Source organism: Mycteria americana, chromosome 2, assembly GCF_035582795.1.
Source record: "Mycteria americana isolate JAX WOST 10 ecotype Jacksonville Zoo and Gardens chromosome 2, USCA_MyAme_1.0, whole genome shotgun sequence".
NCBI classification, from domain to species: domain Eukaryota; kingdom Metazoa; phylum Chordata; class Aves; order Ciconiiformes; family Ciconiidae; genus Mycteria; species Mycteria americana.
Window position 1 is genome coordinate 102,604,073 of NC_134366.1, and position 12,078 is coordinate 102,616,150.

At 36.3% G+C, this 12,078-nt stretch overlaps 1 protein-coding gene across 3 annotated transcripts in view; it reads right to left on the bottom strand.

The window, feature by feature from the left end:
- TMEM245 (transmembrane protein 245) overlaps positions 1–12,078 on the bottom strand; it is a 323,064-nt gene that overhangs the window by 275,667 nt on the left and 35,319 nt on the right. For 2 of the 3 annotated variants that reach the window (XM_075494144.1, XM_075494145.1), the window contains 5 exons: positions 11,116–11,220; positions 9,749–9,831; positions 7,498–7,588; positions 6,613–6,711; positions 3,133–3,264 (listed from right to left, as the gene is read on the bottom strand). In XM_075494144.1, the coding sequence (XP_075350259.1) occupies positions 3,133–3,264; positions 6,613–6,711; positions 7,498–7,588; positions 9,749–9,831; positions 11,116–11,220 (510 nt within the window). The remainder of the gene's footprint in view (positions 1–3,132; positions 3,265–6,612; positions 6,712–7,497; positions 7,589–9,748; positions 9,832–11,115; positions 11,221–12,078) is intronic. The other variant, XM_075494146.1, reaches the window with a different exon arrangement.

Here is a 12,078-nt window from a genome sequence, read left to right on the forward strand (position 1 = left end):
TTCGAGGCATGAGTGAGGATCCACTCTAGTTCTTTCCCCAAACTAAGAATAGGATGAAATAAATGCCACTTCAGAAACACATCACTGGATAAACTGGTTTATAACACTACTGCTTCTAAAGAGTATTGGAAAAATCCAAAGCTGAAAGGCAGCAGTGCTGCTAACACCAAAGCTTTTAGAAAAAAGCAAACTGATGATTTGGAAAAGCTTATCTTCATATTAAATCTTCAGGCAATTTACATGTTTATATAGTGAATTACTTTAAAATAATTAAGGTCTGTCTACATCAAACTAGAGCTAAGTATAAGTGCTATAATGAACAGCACATTTTGAGGGGGGTATAGAAGTCTTCTTTATCTGATACTCATAGTTAAAGTACTGAATCGATGCATATTGTTACAAATTAAATGAATGCCAGTAATTCCCCAGCACAGCTATGCCAGTGATTTAATTATATGTTTTCAACTCTAATATGAAAGTTTCTTTGACTACAGGAAAAGCCTGAAGTGAAACCCTTGCATCTGTCTTCTTTTAACATTCTTCTTACAGCAAATGCTCCTTCTCTTACTGAAGAGGATGAACACTTCCTATGATTTCCATCAATGGAAAAGAGCTTATCTGCTTGTGATTGCAGTATGACGCTGTCAAATATCTGTATTTTCAGAGAATACAGAGTCATCTGTATATTATGTGCAAGTAGTGTAATCTTAGTTTATTCTTTTCCAAAGGTGGAGGAAGTCTCACTGCATATTCACACACACTTCTTTACAGTTATCTCATTGTCTTTAAACGGTTTGTGTTTTTTAAAAAACAAACAAACAAAAAACAAACAAAAAACCAAACCAAAAAACAACACACCACCAAAAAAACACCTGTCAAAGCATTTTTGGGACTGTACTGTGTCTTGCTATACTCTTAAGAATTGCAGGTTACCATTGATTTCAAGTGTCCAAAATGGAGAAACATACAGTCTGAATTATAGCTAATCTATTTAACCCCCCCCAATCCCCCACCATACACAAAACAGAACCAAAAAAAAAAAATCCCTCCCAAAGTCCCACAAAACAGCAAAAAAGGCAAAAAAAAAACAACCACAAACCCCAAACCAAACACAGACAAAATCCACCCAAAAGAAAAAAGAAACCCCCCAAAACAAGCCCCCTCAAAAGCATCCAAATAATTTAAAATACTGATCCTTCCCAATTCAGTATGCCATTCTAATAACTCATTGTTCCTCTTCAAAATACCAAAAGAAAGATTTTCATTCTCTGACAAAAACATAAATCCTGAATACAGTAAGCTTCCATTATATCCTAGGGTAGGTAAGCAACTTGCTTAGAAACACTAGACTTAAGTCAAAACTATTCTTGTTTTCATCATCTCCAAGTTTTAATGACCTAGACAAGCAGAGAAATCAGATTTTCATCAATTTTAATTTGAAATATCACTGTGAGTAATATTTATGCAATGCATTGTGGATGAGCAAGCCAGCAAACAAAATGCTGCCCAGTAAGGATGTGAAATCAGGATTTAGAGCTATGTACTACGCTGACTGGTTTACAGTCTGTCATTAAGGACATGAGCGTATGGAGAAAAAGAAGGACAGTTGTTTCCCCACAGCTGATGAGTAATGAGTTCATGGAAATAAACAGGAAAGCAAGTCAACTGCTGGCACTTTTTTTTCCTGAACTTCTAAACCAGATTTTAGAAGTAAAGCAAGGCATGCTAGCTAAATGAAAATTTTAATATTAATGTATTTCAGTCTTAAATATTTATTCTCTTTACACTATTTCCTGCATTATTAGCCTATTTAGATCACTGAAGTACACTTATCATCATGGTTTCTGAGCACTGTGTAGCAATGTTGTAAATGACATAGCTAGCACCTACCGTGTAGTTTCCCCCCCTTCTCTCCCTCTTGCCTAGAGGGAAACTCCACACTGATTTTAAATGATGATGTGTTGTGCATGTTTATAACTCTGCCTCAAGTACGCATGGTCAACTTTGAGAAAGCATTAAGCAAGTGTCACTATTAACTGAAAAAAGGTTTACTACAATAAAAAGTTTCTCTCAACTTTTTCTTGATGCACATCTTCTTCTACGATAGAAACTGTAACCATTTAAGCAGCAGCTGAGGGTGGACAGAAAAAGCACACATGCTCATCAGTCTAAACAAGAACTGCCTCGAGGCAAATACTAGCTTAAATTGCATCCACAGAAATGTTGTTTTGAGTTAGGTATAAATAATGTTCTTCCAAAATGGATAAATAGTAACCTGAAGATACTTCCAGTTTATGACAACAGCTCAAGCCAAACATGAACTATATCAGGGATTGACTCTGTATATTAAGCATTTCAGACTTAACATCATTTTTCAGAGATATGTAGTTGCTTCAGTTTGGATTGCTTTCAATGCTTTTTCTTTTGCTCCTCATGAGGTGAAAGGTCCAGTGCATTAATTCCGGAATTCACACAGTGTAAAATATTAGTTTCATTCTCCCCAGAACTTTTATCAAGAAGAGAGAAATAAGCTGCTTTCAACCCCATGAATAATAATTTGAGGGAAAAAAGCAAAGACTTAAAAAAAAAAATTGTTTTTGTTTTCACAACCTCTTGGTCAATAGTTTCCTCAATTATAACCTAGACAAATTGGTCTCTTTTTGAAAAGAAAAGCCACTGACCCCACACTTGCCATACATTTTATGGAAAAACAAGTCTGAAGTAAATGAATATTTAGCAAATACCACAATTTCTAGAAAACAGAGATGAAGAGAAATTCCAAACAAATTACCTCCATACACCATATGAAGCATTTAAAACGAGCCTGCAAGTGACACAGATAATCCTACAGTAACAATCTCTCTCAGGAAGAAGTCTGGAAAGCTAGTATTAATGAAGATGCTGAAATCAAGAGGGCTTCTTCATCACAACCAGTTCTGTTTGTAGTATGGTTATATCCTAAAGTGGGCTTACAATAATTGCTTAGGTAATTAACACTTAGGTAAGTAACACTAACAGTTTTTCCATAATTTTCCATGTACTTGAACTCCATAACCTTAGTGGTAGTCCAAGGAGGAATTATTATCAGTTAAAAATAAGATCAATTTGGTAATAAGGGCAAAAAATACATACCGAAAGAAATGTCTCAATGTTATCATGAACAAATGATGCAACATCTTGCCAGTCCAGAATATCACCAAGCCAGCTGTTTTGACGGTTTATGTGCCATTTGTGTCCTTTGTGTCTTCCAGAATGTGTTACATTCTTAAAAAGAGAGACAAAGATGTAAAGAAACCAGTCATTTGAATAACTTACAAAAATGAGAAAGCCAAAGACTAATGTTTTCTTAATGAGGAACAGATCCAACATGCATCCAAATACTTAGAGCTGCTTTAATTGGCATCTTCAAAAATACCTGGAAGTACTCTGTTCACTGGAAAAATTAAAATCTGTCAGAAAACCATAGTTTTCCCCATATAATTAACAGACTGAAATCCCATATAATTAACAGTTCTGCATATTGTACTGATTCACCTCAGTTAAACATTAGCTTTACTGCTTGACTGATACAATGGTATCTATCTTGCTCTTTATGAAAGCAGAGAAGAAACAGGTAATGATTTCAGTTGCTGCCCACATAATTTACTGTTTGCAACATCCAACTTTTCCCAGTACAATCCACAAAGGAAAATACAAGCAGAAGCCAAAACAACTAGTTTTCTCACAATTAGTGTCTACTTCTCCACTGACAATGTTCAGTCATGTGAAAGCTAAAAGCTAAACTGGAAGCATGGAGGATTTCTTCCGACTACACAACTTTAACTGCAACACAGCAAGACAACAGGTAATGGCCATAACCGCAACTGCTAATTCCTTAAGTGGCTTCACCTTAATTATAAAGTTGCCTGTTGTCCAACTGAATCATACCTGATCGCCATCTAGCATGACACTATTTGACTCAGTCTGGGATTGTGGCAAGCGTTTCAGAGAAGGATGTCAAAATTCTACTGTAAGCAAGTCTAAGCAAACCCATTGACCACAACAGATCTCATCCTAATCTTTAATAGCAAGATACTTCTCAAGTTCTCAACTCTGGTATTTATATAAGCATCCCACTACTTCTGTTAAAATTTTCCAATAACTTTTAACCTTACCAGCCTGCATTCAAACTGACAGCATCTTTTTTGGCATACTGTCATGGCAAGTAGTATTCCAAGTGAAGTCCCTGCACTGATTTACCCAAGAGCATTACATTTTCTGCTTATTACCAATTCTCCCTAGATGCCTTGTTACACTTTACGATGCACAATTAACGTTCTTTAACAATCCACAGCAACACAGAGATCTTTCTTCTGAGCTGGCAGTTTATTTAGAGCAGAAACATATGAGTAGTCAAAAATCTCCCTCCAATAGGCCTTTAATATATGTAAACTGAATCAAGAACCTATCTTCTGTTCATCTAGTTCTATTTTCAAAGACAACTCTCGCCATTAACTAGCAGAGTTAGGTATCATTTGCAAATTTTGTAACATTGTTATTCATACACATTTCAAGTTCATTGTTATTCAGCAACTATACTGTTGTAGCACCTAAGGCCTCAGGTGTTGATAAATAAGGGATTCCAAGAAATTGTCAACTGGTTCTTCTTCAACAAATTCATTAGATCTTAAAAACAAAACAAAACCCCACATCCGAATGGACTAGGAAGAGGAGATTCTTGTACTTGAGAAAGACACCTTGATTACATAGTTATGCCATCATCTTCCAAGCGATTTATTATTCTGTTACTATTTTACTTCATTGGGTACATAAATGCAACGGTAACTGATCTATCACAACACCTCTTGAACCTTTTAAAATATACACCATTTGCTACCTATTGATCTTCTGAGAAAGTAGCAGTTAATGGTTGAATGCACGTTTTGTCAGCAATTCTTCCTCAATTCTACAGCTTTCATGGAAGAGCATCACCAAGCCTGGGTGTTTCAGTCACCTACAGACTACAGCAACACTATGCAGGCCTCAAAATGAAGTGTAATTATTATGCTCATGGAACTGAAATAGCGGGGAGCTTGAAAGCTGTTCTGAGAGTGTTAGATATGGGACAGGTGTCCTCCACACTGCCTATCATCTAGTTTACCAGTTTTCAGACACACTGAAGGACCACACAAGGCTACTGTAATATTACAGAAGGAAACAGCCAGGTGGAAAGCACTCAGATGAGACATTTGCGTGGATATGGAGTGCGACAGAAGGGGCAAAAAACAGACTCTGGAGGAGTCACCTGCAGCCCGCAGATAATCGGTAGCAGCCCAGCACGCATAGGGTAACATAGGGTGTCTAGTATGCAAACAGCAGCCAGGGGAACAGACTTCAAGATTGTAGGCAGGAAGCATCAGTGCGTTCCTGAAGCTCTTTCTGCCATTTTGACTGCTAGGAAAGCTGTTTCTTACCCTACCAGAAGAGCATCTACAAGTAAGAAGCCTCGTAGTATTCCCTCAGGAAAGAAATCGCATAACACAGCGAACACAGACACAACCCGTGCTGTATAGCGCAGCAACAAAAGTACTCCTACAGCACATGTAGTGACACAGAGCCCTGCTGAATGATACAGTGCTACGGACCATCTGACACACAGGTTATACTAGTAGCAAAAGCAATGGGTTTATCAGTATAACTGTATCAAAAGTAGGTGCTTTTCTTGGTCAAGCGTTTAACACTAAGTACTCCCAAGTGCTTAAGGCCAGCAAAATCTGTTCTAGATACAGCTTCAATTTCTCCTCAGTGGTCCCATGTTCCTCAACAGCATCATGTTATCTCTCCACATGCTCTTCTACAGCATTATCTTGTCAGAAAAAGAAACTGATTCTTTCCCCTTCTATTTTGACTACTATACTGAAACTCTTACTTCTTTTAATACAGAGATCTTCTTGGAACTTTAGAGGTACTTTAAAAAAAGACTGTATAAAGACAAGCGTTAGCATACTATAATTGCAATTATTTAAATATACAGAAGTATTTCAGGGTTATGACTTCTGGATTTTGATACTTCCATTGCACCATGGCTAATGAATTGCTTTTTCCTTTAAAAGGCAAATAGCATTGGCAGCATGAAAATGATTTAACTCTTATGAATTTTTCAAGATTCTGTGTGCAGAACCCATTATAGGAAGGCTAGTACAGTTGGCAAAAATGCATTGCAAGAAACTTAGTGAAAGGACAATTTCTTTCTCAAAATTTCAAAGTAATCAAAGTTACACAAATCATGCAGAATACCAGTTTCCTTTTCCTAACTGCTCAAGATCATGAAAGTTCAACAGAAAGCTCTGAACTATGAAATACTAAATATAAAAAGTGAGCAAAGTGTAAAGTAAGTGGCATATATAAAAACACACATAACTACTTAAGTGAAGGACACAGCTCTAGCTGTACTCAAACTGTGACTGTGGAATGATCTTACACACTTGAAACTTTTACCAACTATTTATTATTATGACATTTACTCAGCATTCCAAGTTTTTGCTAGTCTCTCTCAGAAATGCATACTTAGCATAATTATCTCAAAGCACTACATGATAGTTTATATAAATACCATTTAAATAAGTTACCCACCTTCACAAACCAAGAGTGATAAAGCCTGTCCCAGAGCTCTAGCACTTGTTTTTCAATCACAGCGGTGTTATTCACTTTTTCTCCTAAAATCTTATGGAGCTAAAACATACAGAACTATTTTATTATACAGGACAGAGCAAAGCTGGCATCTACTGACGAACTCCAGGCTAGATGAATTACCTAAGATTGTCAGTAAAGGCATGGCTCAAACCCAAATGATTAGAAAAGCTGAGTATCAGTATGGAATACACACTTCAGACAACAGGGTTCACAACATGCAGATTTTGTCTGTAAAAAAACCCATTCTGCTGCACTAAGCTGAGGACTTCTTTCTGCACTGAAAAACCAATTCCATCTCTAAAATGCTTAAGCCAAAATTCTTGATCATCTTTAGAGTAAATATTTCAAACAGTTTGAGATGTGTGCTAGATATCAAAATGTATAAATAAGAATCTTGGCAAATTCTCCTGAAGAAAGTTAACTTAAATAAATTATAATTAAAAAAAAAAATATATCCATTCTACCACATGCAGCCCACATAGAAATTAGAATACTGGGGGGCAGAAGTCTACATTGTCTACAATTGAACAGCTAAAGCCAGATGAGAAAAATTACTTTATTTGATGCATTTTCACCAGCAATCTTATTAAAATGATGACAGATTTTTCAGCTCTTAAAAATAAATATTCCTCTGAGCAGAACAGACTACTGAAATCACTCCCACCCTTCCTTCACCTCACAAACTAGAGTGGAATGCACAGATCTGTCAACAAAACGGTTAACCACACAGGAAAGAATCACTGACAAAAATCTTTTTATTTCTTTTTACTTTTATGAAATACAAGAAATGAAAACATTAAAAAAGTTGGGGAAGCTCACTCTTACCTTGTGTGTAATCCATTCTCGGCCATATTGGTATACATTATTAGCTGCTGAATTGAGTGCCTTCTGAATAACCTGGGCTTCTGGGAGCCAGCTAGTTTTTTTGAAAGAAGGAAAACAAAGTTAACTGCTATGTATTTTACCCATTTCATTACACCCAAAACACATTACAAATTAACATTTTGAAAAAACAACAGTTAAGGTTAAATACATATAGACTTACTACAACTAGAATATTTACTTCTACATATCAAGGAACAGACTTTCTCATAAGCAAAGCACAATTAAATCTAGGGCACGCCACTGCATTTGGAATTCTCCAAGGTTCTTGAAACCTTAGTTAAACTGGTATCTCAACTTTTTCAAAAGAGATCTGCTCTTCAATCTGTATGCATGCTATTCACACTACATTCTTAGAAATTTTCCTGGTGTTCTAGTTTTCTGAAAATACTATATGAAACAGTCTCACCTAGCTGCAAAGACAACCTTCTGAATTACGAGCTGAATGTAACTTGTTAACATAGTTTCCCTGAAAAAGCAATTAGATCAAGCAACAGGTTTGGGCACCAGTTATTTTTAAGTCCCCACCAAACTATCTGCTCATGAATTTCTTCAAGGATTCATGACACTTTCAAGCAATGGACCTACTGAGTTGCCAGCATTTCAACACTCCTGAATACAGGGCACACATTCTCTGCTTTGACTTTCTTTCCACATGTTGATTCAATGGCACGTTTTGGAGCCCTTCCAAAACAATAAAGCATTCAGGAAATAAAACTGCTGCATTTGTTCACCTGACTGAAGATCTACATGGAAGCTTTTCTGTCTGTATAGACCTTCAGAAATGTTTTGCATTGGAATTCACACATTCCAAGACATTTCAGTCACTCACCTCTAAATGAAATGTGAGCATCAAGCTCAAAGCTGGTGAAGCTTGATGGATTTGGCAAGAGGTATACTTACTCCTAGTGAATTAGAAGATAGTGTTTTGGATGCTTCAAATTTGGATGCGAACACTGGAAGTAAAAATTTTAGCTAAAATTCTGCTAATTACTCAACTAGTACTCCAGTATTTTAATTATGTGAGTAAGCTTGTGACAGTCAAATTTCCATTTTCATTAGTCCTACTTATTTCCATCTCATGGCAAAATGGAAAGGCCAAACAACACAAGAGATGCCATGAAGGAATAAACAAACACATTAAGTGCTTTCTGTTCTCTTGATTGTGATTACTGAAGTATTGCTAAAGCACATATTACTATAGCATTTATTAACGATATAATTTTAGTTCTGGTTTTGAAAATTTCTCTTGCTTTTATAACACAGCATGCACTTTCTTTCAATCCTATTAAACCATCATCACTTTTGTTTAGAAAGTGCCCTTGAAAAAAGTCAACCATTCTTGTCCAGGAGACAATTCTTTTTTCCTGGTAAGCACCTGGACTCACCTTTACTCAATGTCTGTTTAGCTGAAGCAGAACGAAAGCAAACTGCAACATCCCCCCTCAGAATCACACTCTTCAGTCTTACCTACTCCCCCTCTGCTGTTCATGCAATCACTTCTTTGCTCACAAGTGTGCCCTTGTTTTTCTCTATATGCATTTCTCTCAAAATCTTCTCTCTCCTGTAATATTTGCCTTTGTGTTTGCTCTAATCATTACATAGACTGTATCTTACAAACTTCCCACTGCGTACACTATACACATCTACTCTTAATAGGAACAGCCCTTCCCAACTGATTCATACGAAACTCTCCCCATCCACCATTCTTTCCACCCTCGAACTCTTCTTCAGTTCACTCCAAAAACATTTTCTTCAACTCCTATTCCCTCAAAGGCATTCTGCAGCCAGGTCTCCACGTTGAAAAAATAATTCAGCTCTCACCTCGCAACCTTCTACAGAGAGCATTCTTTGCCATTACTTTTCTTTCGCAGCTAAAAGGGAAAAGAATATTGACCTCTTTATTCTCTGCACTATGCAAGCTTTTCTCCAACACTGTAAGTAGAGAAGTTTATATAGCTGTCCTTCTCCACCAAAGTCCAACCAGTCCTCAAATGAGATACCACATTGACAGTCCTCCAGAGGAATGCATAAACACTACTGCTGCCTGAGAGTTTAGCTTTTACATCTGCCTGCAACAGCCACTCCCATTTCTGTTCACCTAGGGGATTTTTTAAATTAAAAACTACACATAAGAGCACCTGGAAGCTTGTTCATCCACCCTATACTATGTGCTTAACTTCAGCATTCTTACTTTGCCCATTCTGGGTGACTGGCTACTGTCTCATTGATCAAGCTGCTTGTGACTTGAATCATGTGAACACTCTCTTGATGTACCTAAATTAAATATAGAGAGGAGAAATGTTATGTAATGAAAACTACAACTCTTCCTACATTCAGAGAGGCTTTTTTTTTTTTCGGAGGGGGTGAGGGGAGGGTGGAGAGGGGAGCGACCAGTTTGTACATTCAAAGAATAATTCTTCCAACGCAGACAACCCATTATCAAGAATGAAGTGCCATTAACCCCAGAAAGCAGTCAATACAATAATCATCAGTCTGTTCTGACAATTTTGGTCACACACAGTGTGACTAATAATAGCAAAAGGAAATTTAAACTTATCTCACCAGTGGAAAAAAAATGTAACAATACAGCAGTGCTGTCAAGGGAAGTACTAAAATACAAAGCACAGTTTCAGATATACCTTTTCAAGCCATGGATCAAAAAAGTGTAAAAGTTAATGAATGCTCAGCTCTAACATGACCAACCATCCTATGAAGTGCCTCGCCAAATTAATTCATCAGTAAGAATGATAAAAGACACCTTTTATAAATATATTAATGTTCCTTTTATGAATATAAGGAAGCTTTAGGCAGGAATGTTTGCACAACTTTTAAAGCTTTAAATTTTAAGTACTCAGCATTATATAAGCCTACATTTTGGAAGAAGGAGATTGACATCAGAACCCATTGATTTTTGTTCTGCAACTGTATTCAAGTCAAACATTCAATCTCCATTGACTGTTTCAAGTATGAACACAGCTCCATTTAAAAAAAAAAAAGTACGAGTGACCTCTTCTGGTGAGAAAAAAAACCACCCCAACCACAAACCAAAAAATCAATTTCAGAGACCATCTGATCATGAATCTCAGCATATTTAAACTCAGAACAGGATACCATGAGGTTATTACAGGCAATTACACAAACGAATTGACAAATACACCTTAAGCATTTTGCAAATATGTTTCTGATGCAAGGTAAATTAAAAAGAAAAAATTCTAAGTGGCTCTGCGGTTGACAAGAAAAGTGTGACAGGATGCAAAACAAATCTGTTCCTGTAATATATAAGTCAGTAATTCTTTTAGTAGAATAAATTTCCTATTTCCAAATGTCTATGTATTAGTTTTGTCATATATGTAAATAAACATATAAATACAAATCTCTATAAATATATAGACTTTCATATATAAGAAGTCTTAGAATAGTAACAAGTTCAACTACAGAGCATTTAGTTGCTGAATTTTTCAAAAAATTCTTTAAGCTACATAATTTTGCATAAATATCAGTAACTTTCATTCAGAATTTAAAATGAGCTCTATGATTACATTCCTTAGAGCACTGTACCTTTGCAGTAAGGAGCAGGGCTAGCAGAAGGGTTCCTATCACTAGCAAAAATATTATGAAAATGCTGATTATTTTATCTAGCATTTTCTCCAACCACACGATCATCTGTGCAGAAAAAAGAAAAAACAAATCATAGCATATAAATCAGTCTTTAATTAAAGCAATGCTATGTGCTATATGACAGTATTGTTCTCTTTATTTACAATCACAGTGCAAAATCAGGCTGTACTCAAACAGCATTTATGCCCAAGCTTGGAGATGAACAATTAACAAGCGATGTTAGCATGATTAAAGTCACGGTATGACATGTGATTTTGCGAACGACATTTACACATTACCACAAGACACAGCAAGCTCTCTGCAAAGCAAGCAATAACTCAATATTTACTTACTAGACCTAAAGAAGCTAGCATTCATGTCAGCTATGAACCTAGAAATGTGTCTTTGTTTCTTGTCCTTCAGCAACTTGGAAACTTACAGATACTGCCTGCACAGGACTTGGAAGCTATCAAGGTATACTGTGAAGTACAACCATGCCTTTAAAATTTGAATAGCTAATAGCCATCTAAATGAGGTATTTCTGCAAGTAACCAAGTTTTTAAATCTGCTCATCCCTTTCTGAACTGAAATGGGGCTGGAGGTTTTCTACATTATTGAACATCAGGCCAATTATTCAGCACTGACTATTTCTATCCACTTTCAATCTCGAAAGGATGCTCAGCATTAAACATGCCTCAGCTAAACCTACTGATACAGGAAACAGGTGTGTATGTTGTTCTGTTGGTTTATGGAAAGGCCCATTCTATACATGTCCACAAACAAACAGTGATACCACTTAAGACTACAGAAATTCTGATAACATCATTCAAAACAATAAAACTGCTCAGCCACGCAACTATGCAGAGTGCTCTAGAATAGTGCACGCTGAGCTTCATCTCATATACAAATTGACTGTTTACATAA